We start from the raw sequence: 11,678 nt of genomic DNA, 5'->3' as shown, positions 1-11,678 counted from the left end.
AAGCCAGCAAACTCTGTGGGGAATAATGCAGAAGAATCTAAATCCTCTTGTTATGTGGACAGGAGTACCATAGCCAACCTAAAACCTTCAAGTCAAAACATTCTCAAGTAATAAGTCCAGAAGTGTCGGAATTTCTACCATGTCTATACTGTATAGAAATAAGTAATTTTAATGGTTTATAGTGGGGGGAAAAAGAAGCCCCAGAAACACATCTTTCAACACTTCACGTTTATTTAAAACAAGCTATTTTACTGGTTTAAGATAGTAGCAAATCACTAAGCCCTGCTTCCTCCCGTCATGCAGCTAATGTAACTGAGAGAGAAGTGGTTTTCACACATGGTCCCCAGGGCGGCAGCAGCAGCAGCAGCATCACATGGGAATTTGTTTCAAATGTGAATTCTTCAGTCATATCACACATCTTAAGCTAGTAATTGAGGATTTAAGAGCCCTCTTTTGTCTGGTGTGGTGGGACTCAGAGGCAGAGGCAGGTGGAGCTCTGTGAGTTTGAGGCCAGCCTGGTCTACAAAGTGAGTCCAGGACAGCCAAGGCTACACAGAGTAACCTTGTTGGGGGGCGGGGGGGAGGTCCTCCAGACAAATGTAAGAGAAACTCTGACTTAAACTAGATACGAAAAATTAGTAAGCCCAGTGCTGGAGAAATGGCTCAGGCATTTAGAAAACACAATGCTCTTGGAAAGAACCTAGGTTTGGTTCCTAGCACCAATTTCAAGTGGTTCATAGCTGCCAGTAACTCAAACTCCAGATAAGGCAATGTCTCTTGTCTCTGTAGACATCTGCACTCATGGAAAAGACAGACAGACAGACAGACACACAGACACACACACACACCTGCAAGACAGAGAATTAAAGAAAATAAAAGTAAATCCTCATGAAAAGAAATTAATTGATACAAGGCTGTAGTCAACCTTCCAGACACCGCCTACAGTATGTTAGGATGGAGACAACCACGTCATGTTTTAGTCAGCTGCTCATCCATCCATATATTCGACTAGCAAACATACAAACCACTCTGTGTATCAATTAAGGCTAACTTCCATTAAAAAAAAAAAATGCCTGAAATACTGATCTATAAGAAAATATATAAATCAATGACTTTAGCATATTCAAGTCTTCTCATATCAATTTAGTAAATTAATATGTAATTTAGTAAAATATAATGTTTAGTAATAAAAATATTGTCATTACCAAGATTGAGTTTAACATCAAAATATAAACAATAAAAAATAATCTTAAAGATATATAGTACTGCTGGGCGTGGTGGCGCATGCCTTTAATCCCAGCTTTCGGGAGGCAGAGGCTGGTGGAGCGATGTGAGTTCAAGGCCAGCCTGGTCTACAGAGTGAGTCCAGCCCAAAAAAAAAAAAAAAAAAAAAAAAAAAAAAATATATATATATATATATATATATATATATAGTACAAAGTCACAAAGGTTTCTTTTCTTAGCTATGTATTCTGAGAAAAACATATTACAAAGTTATGGCTGTATGTTCTAGGTGGCAGCATTCAGATGCAGAGATGTTCTCAACCAGACACTCTGAGAAGGGAGAGGTGTGGCTTCAAGGCAGAGTTGAGACCGCTGCTAATAAGGGAGACCGATCATATAATCAAAAAGGAACAGAAGCCAGGTATTATGTATTTTACCTAAACTAACAGAACTTGGGAAGCTAAGGCAAGAGGATTGCTGTAAGTTCAAGGCCAGCCTGCACTACAGAGCAGGATTCTGTCTCAAACACACACACACACACACACACACACACACACACACAGGGGTCGGGAGGGGTATAGAGAGTGTCTCTACATAATATCTCCTACTCAGGAACACTAAATGGTAGAGTGCTGATGACCTCTCCGGACTCAGTAACAATGGCATCATAAACCCAGCGCCTGTTGCATCGGCACTCGGGCCCACACTTGTTAGAGTTGCACTTGGGACAAGGGTAGAAGCACCCCAGACAGTTCTTCTCCAGGCAGTCACACAGATCCATGTCATTACAGAGTAGCTTGCCACTTTTGTCGTACTTCTTCATGACTCTGCAAAGACAAAAGGATATGAGTGAGCTGGGACTACTGTCTTTACCATGTGTCCAGTCATGTGCATGGCCATTTCACCATCAGGGAACAGCATCCCAGAAGTTACCGGAAACAGTTCACCATAGGAAATGGCAGTGACGAGCTGGGACCGTCCTCCAGTATGTGTAGCCAGGCTTGTTGCTGAGAACAACTAACCATAACTGTCCAGCATTTCTGGGGTATATAATCACCCATCTAAGAACACTGGAACAGCTAAGTGAAGCTTCCTGCTAAGAAGGTTCTATATTTTCCTTTAAAATATCAACATATTCATTATATTTGTGTGTGTGTGTGTGTGTGTGTGTGTTGGAGGTGGGGAGGGGGTCTCTGCAAATTCCATAGCTCGCAGAGTGTCGGATCCACATGAGGCAAGAAGGAAGTCTGGTTCAACACAACTTAGTAGCCAGTGTTGGTTCAAAGTTTGACACTGGGCAGTTTATTTTAGGCATATGAAAGTCCAGCACAATTTGAAACAGTTTCCTGGTGTAACATAACATCAGGTGCCCAATAAAGCATACCTCTCCCATGAAGACAGGTTCTACAGACTGACAACAAGTGGTATAGGGGCCTGCAGAAAAATCTGGTGGGATCTTTGTGGTATAGACAGTGCAAAGGTCACAGGGCTATAAATCACCTCCAGTCCTGTATGTAATGGGGGGATGGAGGACAGGCAGGGCAGGTGTGGGCTGGACCTACAAATCACTCCTGCTTGTAAGAGCATAGGGGAGCCAGGTTTGGCCTGGCCATACAGATAGTGCAAAGGTCACCAGGCTATTAACCACATTCCCTCCCAGGATCTGGGTGGAAAAGAGGCATCACCCCTTCCACTGAAGAGAGAACCCTGCCTGTTTAACATTCCTGGTTTCACCATGCTTGTCTGTGAGCACAAGGCCGTCATGCCCTCCACAGCTTCCTAAATTTGTACTCCCTTCCTCTCTTAAAAGTACTCTAGCAAAAACTACTACAGTTCTCAATGACTCACATAAGGCCTGTCAGTTACAATAGCATAAAGATTAAAGGGAGGGGAAAAACTATTGGCAAAGGTTCCAGGTGTCTTTTCTTTTGTTCCTTTATGACTATTTTATGCCCATGTGAATGGAAAATGTAAATGACAGCAAAACTGATTTAGAACTCGTGGAATACCTATGGATTAGCTAACCTGCGAGGGGTGTGTGTCGGCGAGGCCTAACCCGGAGAACTGGGTGTCTTGAGGACTTCATGCTGTTATGGAGCATAGCTCTGCTTGTTACCCTTGTGGTCCTCATAATCCCCTTAATATGTGAACCATGTGAGTGCTATAAGGGGGCTCCCAGCCCCCCAGTGGGCATTATCATGGGCGTATGCAAGAACAATGCTTGATCTCTTTCAGGCATTGCTGCTGGAGCAGATTAATGATTCAACCACCACCCTTGAAAAGAACCTGCAGATACAGATTTCTAACAATGACCACTACCCTTAGAAAGAATTTGGAAAAATAGATTGTTTAGCAAGGTTAGGTAGAGATCTTATTGCTAGTGGGTGGCTCTGACACAGAAAGTCTTATGGAAAAATAGATTGTTTAGCAAAATGAGCTAAAGATGATTTTGCTATTGGCTCTGATGCAGAAAACCTTAGGGAACAATTTGAAGTTAAGAAAAAGTACACTCTTTTGTTTTTTTCAACACAGAATTTCTCTGAGCTCTGGCTGTCCTGGAACTCAGGCTGGCCTTGAACTCATGGAGATCCACCTGCCTCTGCCTCCCAAGTGCTGGCATTAAAGGTATATACCACCACCGCCCAGCCTGAAAAAGTGCACTTTTACTAGTAAAGCTCAGGATTTTTTGAGGTCGGTGAGCAAAGACAATAAATACCCGAATTAGCACCAGCTGATGTGACTCTCACTGAAGCTGGACTGAAAGGTGACTAATTTCTTATATTTATTTTTGCCCTCAGCTTCCTGATATGATTAAGTAGAAATTATAAGTAAATGAGCACCTTTAGGATTTAAAATAGAAATGGCTGATTATTTTTAATATAGAAGTTTAGATTTGTGATTCTTTTAAGATCTTTATAAGATCACTTTTTAAGATAATTGATTCTTTCTTCATAACCATAAATTGCACCCTGCCAGTAAAGAAAGGCTGGCTGATAAATTACCTTGCTTGCTCATCCTCTGTTAATGTGTAACAAGTTGCTTAGTTACAAATATATGTGGATTCTTGGAAATAACTTGTTTTTCATGTTTGTTTCTCACCCATAATATGTAAAACATTTGATCATGTGAAGGTATTAGGGAAAATGTTCTTATTATGTATATGCATTGTAATTCTTCACTTAAAGAGAAATATAATGTAAACACATTGGGATTTTTTGTATTGCTTGAAAGATCTTGCTGGGATATATAAGCTGTGGGAGAAATAATAAGGTTGTTGGAATCTTTTTCCACCCACAAAGTTGTATGTATGTGTACATGCATGTGTTTGGTTGTTGGAACACGCTCGTTGGAGTTTGTTCTATTCACCAAAGTATATATGTATGTGTACAATAGCTGGTTGGATTGGAAACTATTCTTCAGAGTTTGTTCCATCCACCATGATGTGTGTGTGTGTGTGTGTGTGTGTGTGTGTGTGTAAAGTAATAGAAAAATGGAAAAAGAAGTTTGTTGAAACCTACCTGCTAGAGTCTGTCTTACTTCATTATTAAGTGTGTGTGTGTGTGTGTCTGTGTGTGTGTTTCTTTTCTCTCCTTCTTTCCCTTTCTTTTTTAGACAATTGCCACCATCATCCCTAGCCCCTACTTGCCACCATCCATGGAAGCTGTTGTTGGTAACAATCAGTTCTGGCCTGGAAGTTTGTCCTCAGAGAAAGTCTGCAGGGTCACTAGCCAGCCCCAGGATCTATGCCCTGCCTTAGTTTCCCCAGTTGATGGCAAAGCAGGTCTTCAATAGACAGAGGCAGTAAGAGTCTGTACTGTTAGGCCCCAGTGAAGGATAAATGTCCTGTGCCAGAGAAACACACTGCAGTCTTCAGAGACACCTCCCCCCCCCCCCCCGCCCCACTTTCTTTGTCCACCTCTACAGCACTCCCAGGGGCAAACAGACTTTTACAAGGACTTTGCCAACCACTCAAAACCAAATCAATTTCATTTTATCCTTCAAAACATATCTGCTTGTAAGCCTTGAGGGCAGCTTGTACCACTTATCACCATGAGCTCCAAAGGCTGGCACTTCACTCATGTGGTCACAGTGGGTGCCTCTGCACCCTTTGTCCTCATGCATAAGCCTCCCCCCCCCCTTGAAGTCACATGGCTTCATCCTTTCCCCCTTTCCTAGAAGAGTAAGAAAGGGCGAGGAACTGCCCCACAGCCACAGAGTAGCAGGAATGCCTTCTAACTAAGATACTTTTAATGTATTTGAACTTATCAACCTCTTCCTTATGGTTTGCTCGATGTGTATATGATTTTTTAACTATGCACATATGGAACTGGAGAGATGGTTCAGTAGTTTAGAGTACATTCTGCTCTTCCACAGGACTTGAGTTCAGTTCCCACCATCCACCCATGGTGGCTCACAACCCTTTGCAGCTCTAGTTTCAGGGGGATCTCATGCCTCTGGCCACTGTAGGCGGCTGTACTCATACATTCACAGAGTTAAACATAACACAGATAAATCACTTTGTGTGATTGTAAACACACACACACACACACACACACACACACACACACACACACACACACATATATATATATATATATATATATATATATATAATTGTACTGCCACTTTCCCTTAATGAGAATTAACTAAAGCTTTATTTTAAAAGTAACTATATAAGATCAGCACAACTACATATCATATTTTATGCATAAAAATGAGGGAGGAGCAATTATAATCAGGGTATGTTATATGAGGAAAAAAATCAATTTTTATAGATTCTACTGCTGTGATTAAAGACATGTGCCATCACTGCTCAGTGCATTTTTGCTTTCTAATTTTTTTTTTAATGGTTTGTTTTTGTTTGTTTTTCAAAGCAGGATTTCTCTGTGTAGCTCTGGCTGTTTTGGTACTTGCTCTGTAGACGAGACTGGCGGTGAACTTACGATTCACCTGCCTCTGCCTCCCAAGTTCTGGAATTAAAGGCAAGGACCGGGCTAAGTAAAAAAAATCTATTTTCAATAAAAAGAAAAAAATTTAGGAAATTAAATACCTTCCTTTCTACACATCAAAATTTCAAATATGTGTGTTCAGTTTTCACTCCTGTTTTATATAAATCATTTTTAGGTGTATGTTTATGTATGAGTGTAATGCCATGTATGTGGAAACCCAGGCCCCAAAGCCAGACAATGGTGTCAGATCCCCTAAAGCTGCATTTACAGGCAATTGTGAGCATCCCAAGGTAAGTGTTAGTTACCAACTCAGGTGCTCTGAAGAACAGGAAGTGCTCCTTCACAGCTCACTCATCCTTCCAGTGCCCTACATTATATTATTTTCCCTTGTCATGTGAAGTTAGAAGAGAAGGCCTTGTGCATGCCAGGCCAGTGTCTCATCACTGAATTACATCTTCAGGTATTCTATATTCCAATGAATTAACAGTCCTTGTATTTAGAGATAGCATGGTACCCACTTAATATCTGAATCCATTTCTATGGTTACATTATTTTTGCTTTTAATGATATTTCTTTGTTACAGTTAGTCAACTTTTGTGCTAAAAAATATTGTTTTAGTATGAGACCTTTTTTTAAAAAGGCGACCTTTGAGATTTAGATACCCTACCACCACCACCCACACACACATAGTTTCCCTAATTAACCCAAGCTGTCTTTGAACTTAGAATCTTTCTGCCACAGCATTCCAGGCATATGCCACCACACTTTGCTCTCAACAATATTACCTATTTCTTAAGGATATTAACATTGAGGCATATGGAGTCTTACTGTACTATAGAAGACATTTTTAAAATTATAATGGAAATGTAACTTTTTTTTTTTTGGGGGGGGTTTTCGAGACAGGGTTTCTCTGTGTAGCCTTGGCCATCCTGGACTCACTTTGTAGACCAGGTTGGCCTCGAACTCACAGCGATCCACCTGCCTCTGCCTCCCGAGTGCTGGGATTAAAAGCGTGCGCCACCACGCCCGGCTGGAAATGTAACTTTTAATTACTTTTGTTAGTGGTTGTTTTAAAAATGTGTGCTGCAGTTTCTCTCTTAATCCAGCTAGCTTCCAAATAATTGAGACTACACTATTATATTTATGTAACAAACTTTGCAGCACAACAACTGAGCAGTTATTATTCTATTCTTAACCCTCTAAGCTAGTCTGGCTTCCTCCCAGTATAAATCCCAGAGATACCTGCATTTTAGGACTTCCTTTGCTTCAGCGGCTCTTTCCTCATATCTTCTACACCTCTCTCTCTTCTCCTCCCCTGGCTAGCAGGAAGTCCAGCCCTATTCTTTCCCCTGCTCAGTGATTGGCTGTCAAGCTGCTTTATTGACATATCAGGGGACAATTGGGAAACAGGAGATTCTTAGAACAAGGATTGCAACCAGATGTGGGGGGGGGGGGGGGGGAGACACACAGAAATCAACATTTGAATCTTTACACAGTGCCTACACTGTGTAAATAACATTGTGCCTACATGCTTTGCTTTAAAATCTAGGAGAGCACATGCAATTTATAATCCCATAAATCAAATATGTCATGATCTTACTTGTACTTCACAGAAAAATATTCATTCATTTTCGACATCCTTGCTTTCTTTTTCTGCTGTCTTGTCTCGGGGTTAAAATCTGCCACCTGTGGGCCAGGATTTTGAAATGCCAAGCATTTTAGCTGCCGTTCTATCTGTTGCTATGAAATGAAAAAAGGTGTTTTAGTAGTTGAATTCATTTTATATTCTTTCAAAATGGTCAGTCTGTGGCTTTGTACCAAAATAGCATGGAAGTATGTTTGTTTTAAAAGGGAAATCAACAGTTTCCCAAACAAGGCCATTGTTTCTAAACACAGAGTATAAAATGCATATAACAAAAAATGTGGGAAAGAATCAAGACAGAACAAAAGACTTGTTTATACCTGAGAAATGCCAGCCAGCCTTGCAAACCTGATGGGATGAATACCAGAACTGGCATTTTTTTTGCGCATAAAGGACAGAGCAGTAATGGTACTCCCTCAGCCATCACCGAAGAAGCTCATAGATGATGTCAAAGCCACAATAAGCCACCACACACACCATCCTCCTCATGCAACTCCAGCCTGTGGAACTGGCTTCAAAACCACTCACCCACCCACCCTCCTAGGCTGCACACACCATCACAAATTTCAACACAGACAGTGCCACTGAAGGGTCATCTCAACCAAAGCCAGATATAAGCAAGAAAAATATTGTTAGGACAACTTTCATAAATGTTATGGGGATACTTTCAAAAGTCTTTTATTTGGGGGACTTTGGTATTTAGAGACAAAATGAGGCCTGATTATGAGACAAGAAACAAGATGCTTCAACCAACATGGTGTTGTAGGACTGGAGAGATAGCTTGGTGGTTAAGAGCCTTGGCGGATCATGCAGAGGTTGGAGTTCTATTCCTAGCATCCACATGGTGGCTCACAATCATCTGTAACTCCAGTTCCAAGGGTCCCAACATCCTCCTCGGGCCTTTGCAGGAACAGGCACATGCATATGGGGTGCAGACACACACACACAGACAAAAACTCACACACACACACAAATAAAAAGGTGACTTTTGTTATTGTTATCATTGTTTGTTTCATTGAGACAGGTCGCACATCACAATAGGCCCGCCTAGAATTCACTATGTAGCCCAGATTGGCCTTGTACTTGTGGCAATCCTCCTGTTTCAGCATCTCAAGTGCTGAGGTTACAGGTGTGTGTGTTTGCTATAGCCATGTACGAGGACATTATCTAAGCATGTAACATACATGTCATAGGTTGAAAAATGTTTTCCCTCCAGGCATGGTGGCACACGCCTTTAATCCCAGCACTTGGGAGGCAGAGGCAGGCGGATCACTGTGAGTTCATGGCCAGCTTGGTCTAGAAAGTGAGTCCAGAACAGCCAAGGCTACACAGAGAAACCCTGTCTCAAAAAACAAAAACAAAAACAACAACAACAAAATTATTTTCCCAGGACTTGGGAGGTAGGTGGATTGCTGTGAGTTCGAGGCCAACCTGGTGTACAAAGTGAGTCCAGGACAGCCAAGGCTACACAGAGAAACCCTGTCTCAAAAAAACCAAAAAAAAAAAAAAAAAAAAAATTTTTTTTTTTTTTCTGGTGGATTTTAGAAGAAAATATAACCTGGGTAGCCTGAAAGTACACAGGCTAGCTTCCAATGGAAATGCAATTCCTAGAAACAAAAGGGACACATTCAATGTAACAGGCTTATGTAATCACTTTAGTTAATTTAATAGCAGTCTAGGCAGTCTATCTAGAATAATATAAGCATTTCCATAAAGTTTCATCTTGATGGGGGTACATTGGTTTGTTTTGCCCTATGTAACAGCTCTACACTTTGCACACTCATGTATCTATGAAAGGTGTAAAACCTTGCACTCTCTATTCCTGTTCTCAGTTACATATTAAGAAGTTAAGAACGAACACAAAATAACATAGAGAAACCCCCCCAAAAGAATGAACACAAAGTATTTAGAACCATGACATAATAAGAACGAACTGTAAATGTTTTAGCTAAATAAAGACTTGACCCTATTCAAGTGTTCTATGTGAGGACAAGACTTGGTGTTACATAGAACACTGGGACCAAAACTGGGGAATGAGAAGCAAAGGGGAAATTTGTCAGATAATCTCAACAGCTGGAGAGCAAAGTTCTCTCTTGGGAAGTCCACAGACAAATAACGTAGAATCATAAAATCTGTGGTATACCAGTTGCTTCAGTCCAATCTGCCCGCTTTTGTCTGGAAACATTTGATCGGTGTGTTCTTGAGTGGACTTGTTCTTATCTGATGGATCACTCATTCTGACACCTAAAAAAGTGATTGGAAAGAAATGAAACACATCAAAATCATACATGCCATAATTTCATCCTAGGATTTTCTTTTGCTCTCCTTCAAGGTCTTCTGCACGTTCAAATACACACTATGTGAGAAAGCCTGGCTCCTTCTCCCCAGCACTCTTAACCTCCTGCAGAGAAGTTAGTCCCCTCAATTTCTCTAATGACATTTTGCTTTTCCAGGTGCTCTGCTGACAAATCACTTGTACCCTTTACCATCCTTGATATCATCACAGAGAGCTCTGAATCAGACAATACTACAGACCACCCTCTTTTTTTGTTTGTTTGTTTGTTTTGTTGTTGTGGTGGTGGTGGGTTTTTTTTGTTGTTGTTGTCGTTGTTTTGTTTTGTTTTTTGAGACAGGGTTTCTGTGTTATCTTGGCTGTCCTGAACTCACTTTGTAGACCAGACTAGCCTCGAACTCACAACAATCTGCCTGCCTCTGCCTCCTGAGTGCTAGAATTAAAGGTGTGAGGCACCACATCCAATATTAACCCTCATTTAAGAAGACTGAATTATTTGTTTCTTTTTCCTTTGTGCTTACTCTCTTGGGGGGAAAAAAGGTAAAATATACAAACACCATACATCCCCAGTGATTGTAAAGGTTATATCTATTCTCATGGCTTCTGCTAGATCAAAGTGGCCTATGAGCATGTCTGTGGAGATTATCTTGATTTTGTTAATTGAGGTGAGAGGCCATGCATTCTGGGTAGCACCCATTCAGTAGGCAATGGATCCTGAACTGTGAAAGAGAAGGAGAAGCAAGATGAGTGCACACATATGCTCACCCTGTGAGACTTGATTGTGTAGGCATGTGACCAGGAGACTCAAGCTCCTGCTACTGTAACTTCCCTTCACCGATGGATGGACTATATGTAGCCTGGACCCGCAAGCTAAAATAAAGCTTTCCTCCCTCCCCTCAATTACTTTGGTCAGATTACTTTTACCACACAACAGAAAAAATCCTGACCACCCTCGACTCAAGTTCTGTGATGCATTTCTAATGCAGCTTGAGATAAATGTTAGTCATCAAGTCCTCATAATACTGTTTCCAAAATGCCTGTGATTTATTTAAAGAACACTTCAGCAACGCAGCAGGATGCTGTTACATACACATCATATGTTGGCATATCTGTGGGAGGCTGGTCACAAGCAAGGCTGATCATAAGTACACAGCGCATGGCTGTTCTGGGGCATTCCAAAAGAAAAGGCTACACTCCAGAAGAGACTTTCACAATCCCGGCTGCCTTCTTCATCTCTCACCTGTTGCCAGTGCAGCTCACAGGTTGTTCTTTCTTCCAAAGGAACCGAAGAGCTAACTCTGTTAAGTTGGTTTAAGTCATGAGGTATTAGGTCCTTGACAACCACAGGTCTTCTGACAACTGGTTGACACCTCTGGCTCTTCCCTCTTCTATGCTCCACTTTCTAGTCCCCAAACTGAGGTAAGGAAATGATATGGGCTTTTCTTTCCAACAGAGATTCTTCCTTCCCATCCTCTATTGAACAATCCATCTTAAACACAAAAGCAACTACAGCGTGAACCACACACAACAGTAACAGTGTCAGCAGCGGCAGTAGACACAGTAGCCATAC

At 41.3% G+C, this 11,678-nt stretch overlaps 1 protein-coding gene across 1 annotated transcript; it reads right to left on the bottom strand.

Moving 5' to 3' along the window:
* Positions 1-1,828: 1,828 nt before the first annotated feature.
* Arl14epl (ADP ribosylation factor like GTPase 14 effector protein like) lies at positions 1,829-10,157 on the bottom strand. The gene is made up of 3 exons (XM_051163081.1): positions 9,959-10,157; positions 7,774-7,913; positions 1,829-2,051 (listed from the first exon to the last, which is right to left on the bottom strand). Exons 1-3 carry the CDS (start codon positions 10,103-10,105, stop codon positions 1,829-1,831), a joined length of 510 nt encoding a protein of 169 aa, XP_051019038.1. The 5' UTR covers positions 10,106-10,157.
* Positions 10,158-11,678: the final 1,521 nt, after the last annotated feature.

The sequence above is a fragment of the Acomys russatus genome, chromosome 20, assembly GCF_903995435.1.
Source record: "Acomys russatus chromosome 20, mAcoRus1.1, whole genome shotgun sequence".
NCBI lineage: Eukaryota > Metazoa > Chordata > Mammalia > Rodentia > Muridae > Acomys > Acomys russatus.
The sequence above is the reverse complement of the archived record's forward strand: the minus strand, read 5'-3'. Positions and strand labels throughout refer to the sequence as shown.